The 20,533-nt window shown below is 39.8% G+C and overlaps 1 protein-coding gene across 2 annotated transcripts in view; it reads left to right on the top strand.

The window, feature by feature from the left end:
* The window catches only part of thsd7ba (thrombospondin, type I, domain containing 7Ba), a 261,412-nt gene that overhangs the window by 228,801 nt on the left and 12,078 nt on the right, over window positions 1-20,533 (top strand). For both annotated transcript variants that reach the window (XM_049594673.1, XM_049594672.1), the window contains 7 exons: window positions 4,692-4,825; window positions 6,297-6,450; window positions 13,765-13,909; window positions 14,232-14,347; window positions 15,177-15,294; window positions 16,852-16,997; window positions 17,162-17,330. In XM_049594673.1, the coding sequence (XP_049450630.1) occupies window positions 4,692-4,825; window positions 6,297-6,450; window positions 13,765-13,909; window positions 14,232-14,347; window positions 15,177-15,294; window positions 16,852-16,997; window positions 17,162-17,330 (982 nt within the window). The remainder of the gene's footprint in view (window positions 1-4,691; window positions 4,826-6,296; window positions 6,451-13,764; window positions 13,910-14,231; window positions 14,348-15,176; window positions 15,295-16,851; window positions 16,998-17,161; window positions 17,331-20,533) is intronic.

Raw genomic sequence — 20,533 nt, 5'->3', positions numbered from 1 at the left:
TCTCCATCTCAATACACTCTGGTCTTGGTCATGCCTTGGTCCACAATATTGTGGTGACACTTAGCAGATAGCCTGTCACCTAAAACAGCCACACCCTTTAAGATACTGTACATAACTATGCCTAACTGTGCAGGATTATCCGGAAGAACGACAAGTAGAGTCATACAGAAGTAATCCCTCTTAGTCGTCACTTACGACTCACTGGAGGTGTGGGGTGGTGTATTTATCTGCAGAGACTCTGCCCACTGCCTGTACTTTATAATTTTCTTCTTATTTTCTATGTTCAGGATGTTTATGGGCTTGTACCCCCACAGCACTCAGGTGAGGTTGAGGCTTTGGAAGCAAGGCGAAACGTCAAATGAGAGTGAATCTGGGATTGGCTTTTGCTTTCACTTTCCCAAACAGTAATGACAACCTTGCATAGCATTTCTTTTATAACATTCAGACATTTGAGTTATATAAAATTTTACCCCTTGTACAGTTGTCATGAATGTTAAAATTAGATGTAAAGACCAAAACTTTTTTTGTGTACCAGGCTGTAATCATGTTTATTTCTGCTGTAAAGTTGGGCTTTGGGGATTGATGTGCTTCTGGGGCCAGACTAAAAGGCCATTAGAGGAACTGCAATTTTGGCACTTCCATGTTGGCTTCGTTTTTCAGACCCCAAGGTTACAACTTGGTGTTAGTGTGATACTGATAACACGCCAAACTGATAGCTCATTGAACATAACAGGTTCAACCGTCTTATGCAATTGAGACAAAATATATTGCTGTGGCACATTTTAATGTAGTGCAATAATAATATGCTGTAGATAAATACCAAATATGGGTGGGTTTTTGTGTGTGCCACGAAAATTTAAACAAGCTTGCTGCTTTATTTCAACCACAGTAAGAGAGTTAGTCGCTGTGTGTGTCAAATTCCACAGAATAACATCTTTTGATATTTCAAGTTGCATTTAAAATACCATGAGTGCTTTGATCCCATTTTTTCCTGATGGCAGAGTCGTGCTCCCCTCAGGAGATCGTCTATGTTATCCCCCCAGTCTTAAATCATCAAGAAGTGTGAAGGGATCAGTGTGTCAGCAGGGCTTAAGAGCAGATGACAAACTCCTTGGCACAGAGTCTCGTGCTGCTCAAATGTTGGTTTTTGTGGATTGTGTTGTTGTGATATAGGTTTTCCAAATTAACGGGTGGTTTAACCATTCGTTGGCTTGTCGGTGCAGTGTGTTGGTAATTTTGACAGCCACACATTTTTGTAGACCTTGTGGCTGCATTTTATCTCATCTCCTCTCATCTAAATCATTTATAGTAGCTTTGTTATCAATTCTCAGCAATAACAAGGGTTCTTCTTGCAGCAGTATCTCTTTTCCGAGCACAAATAGGTGTCTAACTCACACAGGCAGTCACCCTAATGGCTGCATTATATGTTGGCACATTCTCAACTTTTCATTTCATGAGTATATTTGAGAGGTCATCATCACATGGGAACAGATCCCACTAGGTTTCTCAGAAGAGCCATTGTTTTCTAACTCATCCATGGGCCTGCTGACAGTAATAGCGCAGTCTATTTGAAGTTGTAGTCACACTATGACAGTTAGAGAGATTTATAGAAGAGAGTGCTCCTCTTTAAGGCTTCCTGTCCCATTTTCTCTCTGTTTACAATAATAATGTGCCATCTCTGCAGGAGGGCCTGTTGGCGCTTCACGTGTCCTTTTGTATTTGTGTTTATTTGTGTGTTTGTGTGCACATGCATCACTGTGCAGGCACCTACACTGTTTGTGTGTGTGCCCATGTGCATGGGGTTTTCATCAAGTTTTTGCAGGTGTGTTTGTTTGTTTTTGTTTTGTTTGGGGTTTTTTTTTTGGATGGAAGCCATTACCATTATCCCATACAGCAAATGAGAAAGTTTAACAATAATTCAGTTTATTTCACATGCTATGCATGTTGCAATCTCAGTGCAGTTTTGCGGTTTTCTATAAACCAGGGTCTTGAAATTTAGTCATCGTTAACTGTTTCCTCTAAGCCAGAAATAAACATGAGATTAACCTGATTCTAAGCTGAAAATAAAAAGAGTGACTGTTCTGGCATCCACAGGGCTTTGCAGTACATAGATGCATGCTCCAGCTAATACCATTTGTCACTGTATGAGGCATACTGCGTTCTGTGAGTCCAGTAAATATCCAGATCAAAGGTCTCTTATGTTTACAGCAAATGTTAGTACTATCTTGGGTCGGGGGATTTTATTTGAATGTCCCTTTTACTGTGGAAAAATAAATCATGACGGCCTGAACTGGTGTCTTGTCAACAGCATAACAGTTACTTTTAGTAACCTTGTTTAGATACAGAGCACACAGCCTCTCTGAGCATATGCTCATTCGCGCCGGCTTCCCTCTCACCATCTCCAGACAAATTAATTTCTCAGAGTTGCCTTCAGCTGCAGGTCTGGCCATTGCACAGCTGTTGCAACCAACTGCAGCACTTTAAAACTCTCCCAACACTATGAATCATTCAGTTTGGCAAAATATCCAGGACCGCTAGATTCACTGCAAATGATGAAGTACTTAATCATCCTTTACTCTCATTAATGAAACACGGAGCAGAATGCAGTATTTTCTAAAATCCTCAAATTTAAGCAAAACTATGCATTTCTGTCACTGCAGGCAAAATCTAAACTAATGATCATATCATTGTTCTTCTCTCCCCTGCCCAACTTCTGGCTTGTCATGCACTGCTAATATGGACATCCACGCAGGCTCAGGTCAGTGCCGTTCATTCTGTACATATACTCTGCTGTAGCTAATGAAGACAAAATGCATGCCAGATCTGTCCAAGTTACACATACTCCTGTGACCCCTTTGGTCAAGAGGAAGAACAATAGTTTTATTGGAGAGTGCTACATGGATGGAAATCATTAATGTGGAGTGCATTTGGATGATATTCCAACTGCTTTTTAACTGGAGGGACCGACATTTTCTAAAGGACTTCATTTTATGATCTTATATTACATGAATAGTCGATAAAGCTTTTGAGAGTGTGCTCAAAGAGATTGAGCCGGGTAATATCATTCTTGCATTTCCTATCCACCCAAAAATATATTTGATTTCAGGAGTGTCTAAAAGAGAACAAAAGAGCAGAATATAGAGATTGATTGAGATTGCCCATATAACCAGTGAGAGAATCTGGTCTCTACTGGCTGATTCTAATTGATAGCCTTTTCCTCTTTCCTCTTCGTGAATGTGTGTGACCTAAGATGTGCTCGGGATCAAATCCAGCATTTTTCTGCTCCATCTGTGTATTGCAGTGCACCAGCTTTAACCTGCCAAGAAATTATTAAATATCTATCTGACACCTTATGTGTTCTGGCACTGTAACCAAATTTGATATGTGCGACGGTCACATGATTTCTCACTGAACAAATGGTGTTAGCGCCCAATAAATAGTGTATATGTGTGACTAGAAAGTCTTTTGTTTTTTGCTGGTGATGACAATTAGCTGTTAAGCTGAAATTGTGTTTCTACAGTAGTAGTGGAGAAAGTGGGAGCAGAGCAGTTGCCAGTTTACCCAGCAGGGGCATCTGCAGGGACAGATGGGAGATGATGAGGGTGTGTAATAGGCATCTGTGTGGCCCGTAGGGGAGGGAATACTCAACACTCATTCCCTCTCTATAGCCTGCACACACACACACACACACACACACACACACACACACACACACACACACACACACACACGCTTACAGACACCCATTACAGCTTGTCATAGCTTTTTCCACAAATTGTCCTCTAGAGTATACCTTTTACTGTGGCAGACTGTTACATAGATTGAGAGTAAACATGTGTTTACAGGAGCATTGCGCTGGCTGTTCCCTTGGTTATACAGACATGCCAGAGTCACTGGTTGAGTGGGGAGAAGTGAATAGGCTCAACATCTAGCCAATTACATCCGCAGCTGAAGGGCCTATTGCCATGGTCATTGTCGTTTTACACACCGCATGCTGTTCTCTCCATATCATAGTTTGATTTCAGTGTAAATAATTATACCTTCGTGTCCTTTTCTACAGGGATGACATTTTAAGTGCCCATCAGTTTATTCAGAGCCCCGCTGTGGGGAAAGTTTAGGGACTGAACTTTCCTTTTAATTTCTGATAAGATCTGTTCCTGTGCTCGTACTCTGAATGTAGAAAATGAAAGGGGCGTCGATTCTTCTCTTAAGTGGGAGTAGTATAGACATCAAAATGTCCCAGGGAGGAAGTATGCATAGCCATAAATTAATAAGAGCTTGATGTTAAAAATAAATGTAAAAGTTGACAATTTCAGCTCCTAGGTTAAGGCAAGAAATTATACCTGAAAGCGCAAAGTGTTTTTTCTCTTGTTAAATTAACCAAAGAAAAACCCATAAGGAATACTGGTTTTAGCTCAGAGAAATCTAATTAGTGTACAACAGTGTGAAAAGTGAGTGTCCCTAATATCTTCTACATTACCTCCAAGTGTATGCACTATAGTAGTATACATGTATACATGTAGCATGCTTGCGTGTATGTGTGTGTGAGCTGATTTGTATGCGTGTCTGTTTTTCCACGTTACACAGTCCGCTGCTTTCGTTAATCCCTCCATGTGTGTCCCTTTCCTTGTGTGTGTGTGTGTGTGTGTGTCTGTTCATGTGTGTGTGTGTTTGCACGTGCACGCGTGCAGGTGTACGAGGCCGTACCGTGCCACAGTGACTGCAGCCAATACGAGTGGAGGATCGAGCCCTGGTCCATTTGTACCATCAATACTGTGGATGACCTGCCAGCCTGCGGGGAGGGAGTCCAAAGCCGCAAGATCAGGTCAGTGAACGGGTTAGGCTTGGCAGACTGCTAGCCTGGCACTGCAACACACGCCGGGAGGGGTAGACTGGCAGCGTTCCTGTAGCTGGCACTCGCGCTGGTCCTGACACTTGCAATGCCAAGGGAACACAAACAGTCAAAACAAACTACTGGTTCCTAATGAGAGTTGTTAGATTTTTTTTGCAGTGCCTTTTTAGTGGTACTTAAAATAGCCACAGAGGAAAGCAGTGAAGTGTTGACCTTCTCTGCAGGCAGCAAGTACAGGTTTTGGTAGGAGATTATGCACCATCGGAAATTGGAAAGGCCAACAGTGTTGTTGTGTCAGAAGCAACTTAATTGGTCTTGTTTTGTAGAAGCCTACCGCTGAGTGTGAGTCACAGCCACAGATTTAAAACTGGTCCTAGTAAACCACCCAGCTGCTGAAAGGAGCAGAAATCTGTCTGTGCAGATTTGCAGAGATCGTCTTTCCAAGAGTTAAGATTTCATATAACTTTCTCCATTTTGGAAATTTGTATACATTTCTAAACTTTTCTAGGTTTCTAGGTTTGTTACAAGCTTTGACAGTACACTCAAGAGTAAAAGTCTGCTGAGAACATGTTTGTTAAGAACTCTTTCTATTAATTTAAAGATTTTTTTTTTTCCTGATTGGCATTGTCACAATACTGAGATGTCTAACTTTGGGCATTCGATTATATTTTTATATTAAAAGATAAATATAACGATGATGATAATGATGATTTTTCTTGACTTGGTTAGCAGCGGAGAACAGCAGAATGACTGTAGTAAACAATGACACTGGTTTATCAATACTGTGATAATGAGTATTGAAACCTTTTCAATCATTCCCAATCAATATGTATCTATAAAACATTTGATACATATTGATCAATGACTTTTTCCACTCCTCATGCTTGTCCTTGTCCTTCTCACCCCTTCATAAATGGCAATTTCTTAAACTTAGAGTTTTCTGCTTAACTGGAGATTGGCCCTCATATTGGAGGAAAAAGAATAAAAGAAGCCAACACTGATATTGTCCCAAATTAATCAAACGAAAACGTAGGTCCCCAGTGTCAAGGTCCTCCCTTTTTGCTGCAGGATGGTAATGTTACTTTCACTTGGTATTGAATGTAAACATATATACAGTCCCTCACACAGTTGCAAAAGGTTCCTCTCCAAAAATAACTGGGTCATTTGAAGTCATTTGAACAAATGTTCATGTACTGGAAACAGTAAATAGACTTTTTGGACACACATTTCAATTTTATACAGCTAAATGTTTTGAGAACCCAGACACATGGAACAAATTGTAGAGACCTGGCAGAAATAAATGAGTTGCAAAATCTTACCTCAGAGAAAAAAAAAGAGCAAAATCTATTTTTAGTCCTAAACTTAGAAATGTGTTCCGCAACTTAAAAAAGGATCCAGTAAGTAGTGCCCTAGAGACTAGTTACAGTGTCTGCTGCTCTGCTAGGTGTGTGAAGAGGGGAACGAGTGCGGGGAACAGCAGTGTGGAAGACAGTCTGTGTGATCAGGAGGAAATGCCACCCAGAGCCCAGGTCTGCTTTCTGGCCTGTCCTAACGACTGCGTCGTGGCACCCTGGGGACCTTGGAGCAACTGCCCTCTGGTAAGACGCAATAATCTTGTGTTGACAGGTCGTGTGCCAACAGGGATCATTTATTGTTATTATCAGAAACATGTTGATTATCGTCAGCATATGAGCGACATTTGGTTATAATGGCCAGACAAGCCATCAGCAATGAGAAATATTGAACGCAGCCTTTTCAGGGGGTTTTGTCAGAAATTTGAACATTTAATTTAACATTTGTGACATCTCTCTGTTTATTTTGAATACTGTCAGAACAATATACTATTAGAGTATGCATATAATTCACATATTGACAGTTTTACATTACTGTCCAATATTTTAGGATTAGAACCTAAAAAAAAAAGCATGACGTATGGATTAACATTTTCTTTGTTTTTATTTACAAAAGCAATTTTTTGAATTAAAAGTTTTAATAAAAAAGTATGCTTACTTTACTCCTCTCTAAAATCTTGTTCATTTCATATAAAATGAAAGTGTTTTGGCTGCTGGTCAGAAGTTAGAAAATTCCAAATGTCAGTTTGGACTGTGGTTAATTTGTGATTTACATTGTAATGATTTTTGACTCTTCTTAGACTAAATCCCCATTTCCTCACTTATTTAAAAGATTGAAAGATTTATCAATTAAAAATTATGAACAGCTGCAGTACTATTAAGATACACATCAGTATCTCCCGAATACATTTTTTTCTTTTCTTTTTTTTTTTACACTGAGACGAAGTGGTGACTTACTGTAAATTTAAAGGTCAGAAACAACACATTCACACTCTAATTACACATCAGGGAAGTGTTCATAATAATTTATTGGGGAAGTGTTTAATAAGTAGTAATTAAAGTTCACGTTCTAATGAGCTCTTTTGTACATCCACCCAGCTGCTCTGTAACCTTGTGTGGTTTGAAATCACACTTTACACAACAATGTTTGGTGCTGCAAATTAAATTGAGTCTACTAATGTGCCTCCATTTCCCAATGCCCTCAGTCTTAAACTATGTAGCATATGTTCCCCCGTGTCTCTAGCCACAGGCTACTGGTCACCAGGCTATGTAGCTGTGTTATATGTTTCCTGTCAAACATAGCAGTTCAGCGGGCTGGAACATTGGAGTCAGAGAGGTGGTGGGGGTGGTGGCGGGAAAAAGAGATAGAGAGATTACTTACTTAGTTTTCACACAGACATTTCTGTCTCATTCAATCTTTTAATCTGCGAGTTTTGGCAGCAATATAGCATCAGTGAAGAGCAGCCGTCTTATGAATTTGGTGATATGATGATGCTAAAACTGTTAACTTGAAAGCCAATTAAACTGTAATAGTCATATAAACTGTTACGGGTGATTTGTTTCTACAGTTAAATCAACCCTGAAACATTTAACACATGTAGCACAACAGAGTGTGTAGACATGGTGGTGTTTGTACTTGTGTGTTTGTTCATCTGCCCAAATGACCAACTTCAAAGGTAGGCAGGGCTCGTAAACAATAATTCAGTGTGGTTTAGACTGAAACAATATAGCTGCGACAATTGATTTTCGGACAATAAGAAGCAGAGAAACCCATGCTGTGGAAAGATGTAGAAGATAAATTTGAGATGTGAGACTTTACACATCTTTCAATAATAATGAAACAATAAAAATGATAGAATAAATTATTTTACAAGATTTTTCAAAATGGAAAAGAAACTACATGTTGCCATAAACGTAGCCTTTTATGTACCAATGTCCACAGATGTCCACCTGAAATGACTCTACACACTGTGGCCTGCGTGCATGCCATGAACTGCCAATTGCAAGCATTTCCATCATGAACGAAGTCTCTGTACGTTATATATAAAAGGTTTACCTGTGCATTTAAGCTATTTTGCAGTCAGTGCTAAAAGCAAATGTAAACTACAAAATACCACTGTAATTAGGAAAACATTTGCAAAACACCACAACCAACTTGATAAAGTACAGTATGAACCAACCATGTTTTCATACAGAAAGCCCAGAATTATTCTTGATTGCTCTATCTCCATTCTCCTCCCTGACAATAATGCCTCACCCTCACTTGTCTTCACTTCTGCCTCAGTGGTACATAATGCTCCAAGACACTGAAGAGAGATGGAGATCTTGAAAAGATGCAACTTAACTTAAAGTCCTCCTCCACTCAAAATGTGTTTTTATTCTGTTTATGTCCCCTAAAATGAAAGACCTTGGGCCAATCCCAATTCTCTTCCCTCAACCTTACCCCTTGGTTTCAACTGCACTCGCCAGTTAGATTCCCCTCAGTGACGAAGGGGTAGTGTTGAGGAGTAGGGAATTTTACCTACGAATTGGGACGCCACTTCATGCAAATTAGCATAACAGACGTGTTCACCTACATCACGCGTACCGTTGACGTTGGCTTCTTGCATGGAAAACTGTCGGCCATATCGTGAATTAGCAATTTTCAAGCATTCATATTCTAACTCTGCGTTCACAGATAACAGTGCATATGCAGAAACGTCACACATTCCGACATATTTTGGAATTTTTCCAGCTTATTTGCGAAAGTAGTACTTACAATTGTGCGATGGCTTTCTCATGGAGGCTGCCATCTTCCTGGAAACTCGCCTGGCTGGATAGTTTCGTAATGCATCCTGGGAAATTCAATCTTCCCCTCAGTTGAGATGGGTTCGTAAGTGTGCATCGCACAGCCCTTCAAATTAAGTGGGGATTTTAAGGGCTGAAAAGCACTTCCCTAAATTTTGAGGGGAAGTGTGAGTATTGGGATGGACCCCTTGACTATACTGACTTGTATCTGGGCAAAGTTCCTTACTCCACATTCCTCTAGTGAAGGGGGCAATGTCTTCGCACCTCCCTAAAATCTGAGATTCAAACATATGCTGGGCAACTAGATTACTATTACTAATACAAAAGCCAATCACTGTCTAATAGGGGACGGGGGAACGGACTTTACAGAGCCCTGGCAAAGAAACCTGAAACCTCCAGCACAGAGCAGACATGTCAGTGCAGAGGGCAGAGTTTTTGTTATAGCTTGGTGAAAGTTTTGACAGTAGACATGGTAGAGAGTGCAAACCAGATCCTGGAGCTTCCATCCACTGTCTACCAAAAACCCCATTGTCTGAGATGTTTTTGTGTGTTTCATAACCACTGATGCAGTGTTAGCCAATGTCAGTTAGCCTATAAGCTAACAAACAACACAAATGAAAGATGCTAACTACACTTAGCACTCTGATACATCTGCTCGATGCCAATTTTGGTTCACAAGAGACTTTCCTCTAACGCTGATGCATCTTGATACACACTGCAGCACGAGAGAAAGCCAAAGCAAACTTACCGCAAGCAAATTAGTCAATGAGAGAGAAAGAGGAGAGTTTTGTTAACTAATATGTGGGAAAACCATGTTTAATAAAATACTAGTATTAGCACAAGTACTTTAAAACATGTCCGGAGAGGGATTTCATTTTCCTTCGTAAATGGATAGTGTTAGTGAAAACAGGGATACTCAGTGTAAAATATGCTAGTCCATTGTATTTGTAGATAGCTATATAGCCCATGGCCATTCCTGTACTCAGCTGGAATGAGGATGCTGTGGAGTGTTTGCAGGTTTTTGATGAGATCAGCGATGTTGTGGGGTCCAAGGGTGGTGCGGTGATGAAGGAAAGCATCCTGGTTAATAACACCGTGATGGTTCCATCCACTGTCCACATACGTTCAAAGTGGCATTATGGCCAATGAAGTTCCTTCCCCATAGCCTTGTTTTAGCTTTACTGTGTCAATAAAAATGCAATTATAGGGGAATGTATTTAGCTCCGAGACCCTGTAAAACAGGAACAAATCACATTGTATCAAGGATAAACCCAGAGCAGTCTTTATGGTGAAGTACAAACACTGCATTAAAGTTCTGTGTTTACATCATGACTCCAAAGTTCACTGACTCTCTCATAACAGTAGCACCCCCAGAAATGTTTCACTGGGGTGGCCAGAGAGGACCAATTCAAATGTTGCTGGACAAATTCTGAAAGAAGAAACGCTTCACACATTTGTGTCCTGACGCAAATTTTAATCATATTCAAGAATACGTGTATTCATATGCTGTTTCCTTGAGCTCAGCTTAGGGTGGATTTTAGTTTAATGTGAAATGGTCTGGATGAGGATCAACACTTTCCAGTCAGAGGCCATACTGTAGCTCCCTGTGGAGAAAAAAGGTAATTGTCTCCTCCAGGTTGGGTTTTGCTTTTCCAAGTGAAGGAGACTACCTCCTCAAGGAGAGGATGAAGCACAAGACAAACAAGCCAACCAATGCATCCACTGATCTATGCTCTGTTCCTGAAGAGCTACTTCATATTTGTTGCTCAGGTTCTTTAGGGTTTAGAATTGCCAGCTTCCCAAGTTGTTCATTTTGCACACCCTGTTACAAATTGTATTAATGTAACTTGTGAGTACTCTGCAGATTTTCTACCAGTCAGTGCAAACCAACTTGTTTAAACTCAGGTCAGGATTGCAGGATTGTTTACGGATATGGATAATGAACAACTGGCAAAGAATCCCCAAACTGTGTGACAGAGAGTAAAAATGTGAGGCATTATATTCAATATATATTTACGTAATGTAACTGTACTTTAATTTATAACCCGTGGTAACTTAGCTTGCAGACAAATGAGCAGACTTAATTTACTGATTTTGTGAACTTAGCAGGTTTTAAAGGTTGAGTCACTCTGCAGTGGTAAAGGTGGCGTGAAAATTATCTTGAACCTGGACCCAATCTGTCAACAACCAAAGGCACAAGTGAGCCTGCAGATTGCAGGATCATATGTATGTCGCATACAAATACATCATGTGCATGGTTGTGTGACAGTTGGTGTGAAAACATTAAGGGCACAATGACTGCAGCTGATTCATGAGGCTCACATGGAGATCCCTCATTAGGAGGTGACAGTGATTGAGGTGCATGGCATTACGCATCAGGAGCAGAGGGACGAATGCTGCTCAACACACAGACCTTTATCAGTAGAATATGCCTTCTTACCTCAAAGCTGACAGTTCCTCCACACACTACATTTTCACACACCCTTTTCTCCTCTGATTACAGATTTTCACTCCCATGTAGTGTGACTTGGGAGAATTGCACATTCTCATGTTATCACACTATCCCTAATCTTGGAAAATGTTGCACTCTTACAGTTTTCATGATTGGTCCCTCAGTTATTAACACATTCCTCTTCATCTGCCTTCGACTGCCCTGTGTATAAGTCAACACTATAGTATATTCAGGTTTCTGTCTGGATTAGTCAGACCTCCAGCCTGGAAACACAGCATTTATAGCACACTGACGGCAGCAGGAATCGTATATTTGTCAAAGAATGTTGAATTCTACTCAAACGGGTATCTTAGTTCTTCCCAGTGCCTCAGGTGGGGGATATAAGAGGATGTACATACAGATTTGTGTCAGTGAATTTGCATTGCCTTTCATGTAAAAGCTCAGCCTGTCCACACCAAAATATAAACACAGTGTTTGTTTTTTAAAGAGAATCACACAGAAACCACCGCACTTTGACATCAAAAAATGTTACCTAGAGCTTCAGTACATAACTCTAGGATACTTGGTCATACTTGTAAGATGCTATTGAGATTTTACATCAGTTATCAGATAATGTGTCAAAGAAAAATATCACTTGTTTTTTGTACTTTCAAAATGCAGAAATGGGTTACTGTAGATGAGAAACAACACTAACAAGTAATACATTATTTATAAATTAAAACAAATATTGGAGAGCAACTTTACTAAGACTATGATTCCAAACCCATGATGATGACACACATTAAAACTGGAGTAAAAATCAACACTTCCAGGTTATTGGCCAATAACACCAGGTTACCTCAGTGAAACTGTAGTGGCCAGAACATAAAACAAAAGATTATTATGAAAAGAGTTGTGATGATGAGGTTTAGCTGGTAAAAGAGGCATCATGAAGCTTCTTTACTTTTAGTATTCATATTGGATTTAGCATAAACAACTTTTTGAGTGGTTTGTAAATGCCTTTAGTTTCCTCCTGGCAGATAAGGCTCAAAGTATGAGCAGACAGGCTTCATTCATAAAATTACAAAACCATTTTGCTTTATTTCTAACATCTCCAACTTCAAGTTCTATTTTCACCTGAATGTATTAAAATATAAATTTTTTCAATGTTTCTCACACATAATTTCCAAAGTCTCTTTCCTAACTCAAAAAAAATCCTTTTTCCAATAAGATATAATCTCTCCATGGCTTTTCAAGCATAAGCAGTATTATTTGATCTGTGTAGCAACACAAAAGATATTTTAAGCTCATGGATAGCAGTTATTCAGTGGCATTTTAAAATAATTGATGGCTTTTTTTCTGTTTTGTTTTTTTGTTTTGTTTTGTTTTTTGGTAATCTGCTTTCTCAGAAAAGTGAAAAACAAATCCTCTTGACATCAGTGATTGAATTTAATTACACAATATGATTTTACCAGGGTTCAAGAGGGTGATGAAAGTCATTTCGCTGACAGTCACTGCTTTTATATCATTGAAATATCTTCTTCAAAACAAGAAAAGGATATTGGAAGAGCAACAACTGCAGCTTGTAGTTTTAACATAGAGTGTTTGAAGTCAGGTTGCTATGTGCTGTGCTCTTTGTGTTGATAGCACCAAAGTGACGAGAAGAGAAGGGGCTCACCTTGAATTTATTGTTTGATTTATTTTTCTTTCATTAAATGTTAAGATTTGATGTTTTGTACCAAATTTAGCTACTGCATGTCAGCTACTGTCCTTGAGACTTTATATCTGCAAAATATTACATTTGCTGATTTTCTCCTGTTCTAATAACGACCAGTGGTGACATACCCAGACCCACATTTCAAAATCCATGTGACATGTTTCAAAACCATCTTGTACAACTGGGCTATCATTCAGATATTGGATGGATTCAATTTAACACACGATTTAAATCACACACAAACAAATGTTTTTGTCATAGAAAGAATTCATTTTAAACCCTTGTACAAGAATGTGCAGAGTAATGGATTACTGCAGTCTGTTGGGTGTACACCTATGACTTAATTCTCTTTTATTTGTAGTTTCACAAAGTTACATTATTTCTGCACAAATTAGCACTAATTTCTACTCTAGGTTGCATGTATAATGACTCAAAGCATGCTTACAATTTAACCATAATGTGTTAGTCAATAAATAAAATGCAGAAGACAGCTTTCAGTTTCTTTCGCTGAAGGACCATTGAATCCAACCGGCTTCATCCCATACCCCTCAAATCTAAAAATAAACCTGCCCCCTTGACAATGACTTTTTTTTTTTCTTTGGTTGATGCTGTCATTGTTGTGCAGCAATGTGACCAAGGCACAGCAAGGAACAGAAGCAGACACGTCCTCCGCCTCCCAGCCTCGGAGAATTCGGCCTGTCCAGAGCCGGTCCAGTCAGAGCCCTGCGTTCTCAACAGCACCTGCTTCTCCTACCAGTACAAAGCCTCAGGTAGGATGATCTGCACGTCACGTCTGAGATGAGTTCAGACAGGGCAGCTTGCAGTCGCTGACAGTATAGATTTTTTATTCCCTATGTATTGTGCTGAACGAATGGGAAGCAAGGTGTGTGTGCTTGGCTGAGTTTGCTTGTGTGAGACAATGTGGATAAAAGTAGAGTTTCCCAAAATAAAAAATCATGAGTTTAGTACAGTGTTGCTGGTCAGAACTGACAGTTGTCCTGCTGGAGACTAATGTATAGATATGTTGCTCTGTGTGTGTGTGTGTGTGTGTGTGTGTGTGTGTGTGTGTGTGTGTGTGTGTGTGTGTTGCAGACTGGAGTACATGCCAGCTAAGTGAAAATGCCATCTGCGGTCAGGGTTCACGGTTGCGTCTCGTGGACTGTATTCGCAGCGATGGCAAGATTGTGGAGCTGCAGAAGTGCAAAGAGGTAATCTCTGTGTAGCCAGACCTTCAGCTCTGATAATGGCCTACCACAGTTTAAATTTTTGACTATACAGTTACAGTCATAGAAAAATCATGTATTAACAGTCGAACAGTTATTGTGTAAATATGTTTTCACTGTGGACAGGGAGATATAAGCAGGCATCTAGTTCCATTGTATTCCAGAGAAGGTAGACATCTTTAATACTCAACAACTCACATCAATTGATAGATTGATAAAAAGCACTACAGGTATGAGGGAATATACAGTATATATATATATTTTTTTTTTATTGTGGGGTGAACTGTCCCTTTAAAAGAAAACATGTCCAGTTTCCTAACACCTTACGTTTCACTAAGCAGTTTGCCACCAAGCCAAACACAACGTAAATTTATCCCCCGACTTATTCATAAGTTAAGACAGACGGTGGTCTCGAAGATGTTACAAGTTACTGTGAATTCAATAACAACATTTGCTGCAACATTTCCCACTGGTGAGCTGCAAACTGCAGCAAATCAGTCTTGTTGCACAACCTGCTGTCAAAGTCTGGTATATCCAGGATCCTATTACACTCGGAGTGAAGGGAGTTCTATAGGGAGGCTATGATGTTGTTGCCCTTATGTTTAGAATAATGTACATTAACAATGTTATTTCCTGTCATAGAAATTGTAGCTCGCTAACATTTGAAAGTAAGGTTAATGGTAAAATTGTCATGCCAACTGTCCTGAAATGAACTGCAGCTTGTTTAAGATATGGAAATCTGGGTGCTCCTTTTTTCTTGTTAGTGAAAATAATTAGCTAGCCTTCCTCACAGTTCCGCTCTTGTTTTCTACAGTCTGGTCTCATCAACAAGTGGAAACTGTCGGAGAGCTGCGTGGTCGACTGTCCTGTCAGCTGTATACTGTCTGAATGGTCACTGTGGGCGGAATGCTCGCACACCTGCGGTAACCAAGGTAAACAAATGAGCAAACAAACTTAACTCACACCAATGGGAACACCATTCTGATAAACAGACACAGAGATGGCCACATGTGCAGCGCCTCATTATTCCTTCCACTCAGGCATTCACCAAGATGTTGAGTTGCGCATGAATACATTTAAATGCATTAAAATATTTACGACTATGTGTAATCCAAAGCCTTATTATGCAGGGAAACAGTAGCTGAGTTTTTTTCTTTTTCTTTTTTCAATAATGTATATATATTAATATCCCCGCTTATCATTCTGTATGAAGCACAGTTTTGTTAATTAACACCTGCAACTTTGCTTTATGAGGTTAGATTTTAAGGACAGCAGGTTTATTTAAACTAAATTTCATACATCTCACCTTAATGGACCTCATAAAGTATTTAGAGTTCCTAAATAAAATATATACCATCCTCTGTATGATTTCAAAAAATGCAATTAGTAATCACAATCCTGTGGCATGCCCGTCATCACTTTGGCAAAGCCATGCCATAACCTCATGCAATATACAGAAGTTAATGATTTAACCTGGATGCATACATTGTTTCTCGGGCCTCCCAAAGCCAATCTCCCAGAGAGAAAGCTTGTTATTCTCTTAATTAGGGAAACTCAACAATATTTTCTTAAGTTCATTAATTTTAATTTGTCGTTGGCTATCCATCTCCTCGCAGTTAACCCCTCATTCCAATAAGCTCACACTTAGACAGGCTTTCATCTGGGGATTTAAACTCAAGTCTCTGTCTCTGTCACTGTTCGCTGTGACTCTGTTTCTGCCACTCTCGCTGCTCATTCTCACACATTGTGAAACACATCTGTCAGCCTTGATGAGGGATTTGCGTCGTATCTGTGTCAGACGACGCAGGGATCTTGTTCTGTCAGGATGCCATGGGAGCACTAATGTTTTGGTTTGATTTTTGAGATGGCAGAGCTGAACGTCCTTTTGCTGTGTCTGCCTGGGGCCCACGGAGCTCAGCATCTCCCCTGGCATAACACAAACACACAGCTTCTGTCTTAACTCGATGGCTGATGGAGGCCACGCCGTCACAGAGCCCCACAGGGCCCAGACACTGAGCTGTTACAACATATCAAACCCACTCTGTGGCCAGTCCTTCTTACAGTTTCCATTTGCCAAACTTTTCCCTTCACCCATTATTAATGGCTCACTTGAACACGGCACTTATGCGCATGAAACTATTACATCTCAGCATAAAGTGGCACCTGGCATGGTTAAGCCTCCTTTCACCTCTTCATGAATGATCATCATTCATTCCAGCCACTTGATTTTTTAACTGTTATCTTATGATGTATGATGTTTGTGTAATGATGCATTGATTTCTTTTGCTCTTGTGCACATGTAGTTCAGTCCTGTGAATCCTACAGTGTTCTATTCCTTATAGTTTGTCATATTATATTAAGTGGCCCTGAATGTCACTATGTTTGAGATTCATACATGAAAAGGCAAAAAGAGTTTTCAGCTTGACCATCAAAGCTCCATACATGCAGTTTGTAGATGTACTTGGGCTGTCTGCCTTGATGTTTTGCAGCTCAGTCTGTGCGCACCAGGAGAATCCTGCAAGAGGCTCATGAGGAGGGTCAGCCCTGTCCCAGCCAGCTCACCCAAACCAAGCCATGTCCCATAAGGCCTTGCTATACATGGCTGCTGAGTGACTGGTCCCCATGCACTGTAGAGGTATGACCTGCTCTGTGAATGCCTGATTGGAGGTTACAGTTTTCTACCTCCACGTGATGTCAAATAAATACTTCTGCAATGACTGTCCTTTTACCTAAGTTATGGTGAGGAAACATCTGTTTGTAAATCATACAATAATCATATTTGTGTGCGTGTTTGTGTAGGATGCAGATTGTGGTGAGGGGTTTCAGAGAAGGAGCCTGTCATGTGTCGTCCATCGGGGCAGCTGGCCTGAGTCTCCTCCTCAGCCAGTGGACGAAGAGCTTTGTGGAGACAAACTGAGGCAGCAGATCCAACAGGAAATGAAGCAGCCCTGCTTCGTCCCCTGCCCAGGTAAGGCTGCACTCAAATATAGTGGATTAACATCTTTGCTTTTCATGTGTATTGACATCCAGCATTATGAAGTGTTATTATTTATGTAATTGCATGAAATACACAGTATGATTTAATTTTGTAATCATCTTAAATAGAGCAAATTCATGCCAGCATTAAATATTTATTACTGTAGTCATTTTGGATTCATAATGCCAATAATTATTTGGCCTGGGCTACTTGGTTTATAATCAATAATCTTGTTTTAGAAGGCAAACTCATTTGCTGGAATCTGCCAATACACTGTCCCCTCTCCCAAGTGGTTGACATTTTGTTCTGCCGAATAATGATTGTAAAATCAATAAAAGTCATAGGTTAACTAATGACCCTTTTAGCTCTGCATTAGCTGGTCGAACACGTCCAATAACAACTTGGGAAAAAAAGACACAGTGTCCACTTGGCCAGAAGAAAGTTCATGTTTTTTTGTTATTACAGTACCAAAGAACATCAATGCTGCAAGTCAATACTGAGTAACTAAAAGAGAGACAGAAATGACAATCAATTACCTGACAGCTATTGATATCTTACACTTCATTATGTAAAAACCCAGAAATACATGAGGAGTAAAAAATCATCCTGTGCTAACTGAAACGATTTTAACAATTAACAGCCGTGGAAATTCTGCATGCGGAGAGCTTGTGTGCCAGTGCAACAGCGGTAATACAACAGAGTGCAACTAGATTGAAGTAAGAACAGCTTTGGTTACATTTATTGTTTATTTATTGCTATTGCAAAAATAGTATATGATGATAATGTAAGATAACAAAACAAAACGAGATGTATTCTTTCTTAGTCCAAATCTCCTTTTGCATCAAAATGATAATTAATTAAGAATGATCATCTTATTAGATGATGGCAACACATCATTATGCAGTACCAAGTGCAGGCACAGCAATGTAGGCTGGCAGTAAAATGGGCGTTGGCACCCAGAGATACAAGACTTACAAGTAAGAGCTACTTGGAAATGATGAGCTGCATGTGTTGTCCCTCTGCAAGCCAAATGAGCTACTGAAGTTACGAACCTCATCACAATTAACACAACTTAACTTGAGACCTGTAAGATGAAAAGCAAATCAAGTTTACTGTGGATTCCTGTATAGAAATATGTAGGGAGACAATTGGCCCATCATCTTTGAAATAAGGAGATTTGCCAATTTGCTGTTGATGATGCCAATTATATATCTGTCATGAAAGCTGGAGATGTGTTATAGCCTATATTTAGTAAAAACTGCATGGAAATAAAGGTGGGTGGTGAATACTGAGAAATACTAAAACATTCTAGAAATGTGAAATGCTACAATAGTTCACGTAATTTAGCACTAAGCCCTGTATGATATCCTATGACATACTTTACCTATAGGTTCTTACTTAAACCAGATCTGTGACTGAGCTCAACATACAGAGGTGTGGACTCACGTAATACGACTTGGACTCGAGTCAGACTCGAATTTGATTACTTTAGACCCGACTTGAAAAATCAAAAAAGACTTAAAACTCGATTTGGACTTTAACACAAGTGACTTGTTTTTATGAATAAGTTACACTTGTTTTAACAACTTTGTTTTTACCATATTCATTCCAAAAGCAATGATGATTTTTTGCGAATTCATATATTATTACTCTGTTGTTAAAATGGCATTAAATTTGGTGAAGAGCACATTAGGACTTGTTTAGGACACAAAACTGAGACTTGACTCAGGACTTGTCAGTTATGACTTGGGACTTGACTCTGGACTTATCACTCTTGACTTAGGACTTGCCTGCTGACCAGAATTGGGTATAACGCGTTACAAAGTAAGCGTTAGAGTACTTTGATTACTTTTTGCAGTAACAAGTAACCTAGCGCAGTAGTTTGCTGTTTGAGTAATCAAATACATGAGTACATTTTCAAACAAGACATCAGTTACTTCTGTTACTTTTAGAGCGCTGGTCCTTCAGCTCCGAAAGAGCAACGGCTGTGGTTTGGTTCTAATAACGGAGATAACGTTAAGCCTATCAGTCTGAAAGAAGCCACGGAGCTTGTGGCTCGCTACGTGGTCGGAGAAATGCTGCCGTTGTCTACAGTGGCGTCTAAATAGGTGGAGTAGGACTCGCTGACAGACATATTTCAGACTCAGGACTTGCATTATGCCTGGTACACACTACACGCTGGTACTCACCATTTATCCCTGGTCGTCTTTCACAGCGTGTGTGATGTCATCGGGTTATTCTTGTCCTGTTTTTATTACTTTGACTATTATTTGAGTCACTGCCAGAACTGTGTGTGTTCATGTGCCAGCCGACATGTTGTTGTAGTCACCTAAAAGCGCCAGCAGATGGCAGGAGCTACATTTGAAGCGCCATAAGGAAACTATCAAGCTACTGTATCTTCCACAGGAAGTTCTGACAAATGTTTCAGAATAAAAGCCTATTTAGAAAATGGAGGGATTATCTAGCCGAGGTTATAAGGGGCTTTTAATTTGAAACAAGTGTTGAGTTTGAAATGACGGTGCGATGTGTTAACTTTACAAAGACAGCGGAGCGGATAAAAAGTAAATATATAAACACACAGAGGGATTAATAAATAACGGACCGTCTATAATGTAGTTTGTTTCAAATGAAGCTGGGAGCCTCTGCAGTTGTGGTGAGTAAAAGCCCCGCCGCTATTTGTTAATGTTATTACTTTATGTCCGACCGTGAGGATGTACCATTGTTTGCTAGCTTGATGCTAATGACGGTAACGTTAACTCAGCGGGTTGACAAAGTGCCTCTGCTGTTTCACACCATCATTTCCCCCTTTTACTCTGTGTGGTAACATCCCTAGAGGAAATATTAAAAACGCTGGGGTGTTGTTGTCACACAGTTGTCTAGGGCAGCAGATCGTGCTGTGTTTGTACTGGTCAAAGTGACGGCTGTGATGGGAGAACTGGATCTCAGTGAAGGGCAAGTGGTCCACAACTTTAATTTTGGAGACAAAATAATGTAGGCTTAGCGCCCTGTGGTCCATTGCCCAATAGGAAATGTAGAATACTCAAAAGTACTTTAAAAGTGCTTGAGTTACTTTTCTCAGGGAGTAATGTTGGAAGTACTTTTAAAGTAATTGAGTTACTTTACTCGGAGTAACGCAGTAAAGTAACTGGTTACTTTTTTAAAAAGTAGTGCAGTAAGGTACTTTGATTACTTTT

Source organism: Epinephelus fuscoguttatus, linkage group LG13, assembly GCF_011397635.1.
Source record: "Epinephelus fuscoguttatus linkage group LG13, E.fuscoguttatus.final_Chr_v1".
NCBI lineage: Eukaryota > Metazoa > Chordata > Actinopteri > Perciformes > Serranidae > Epinephelus > Epinephelus fuscoguttatus.
Note: the sequence above shows the minus strand (reverse complement) of the source record. Positions and strands in the feature narration are given on the sequence as shown.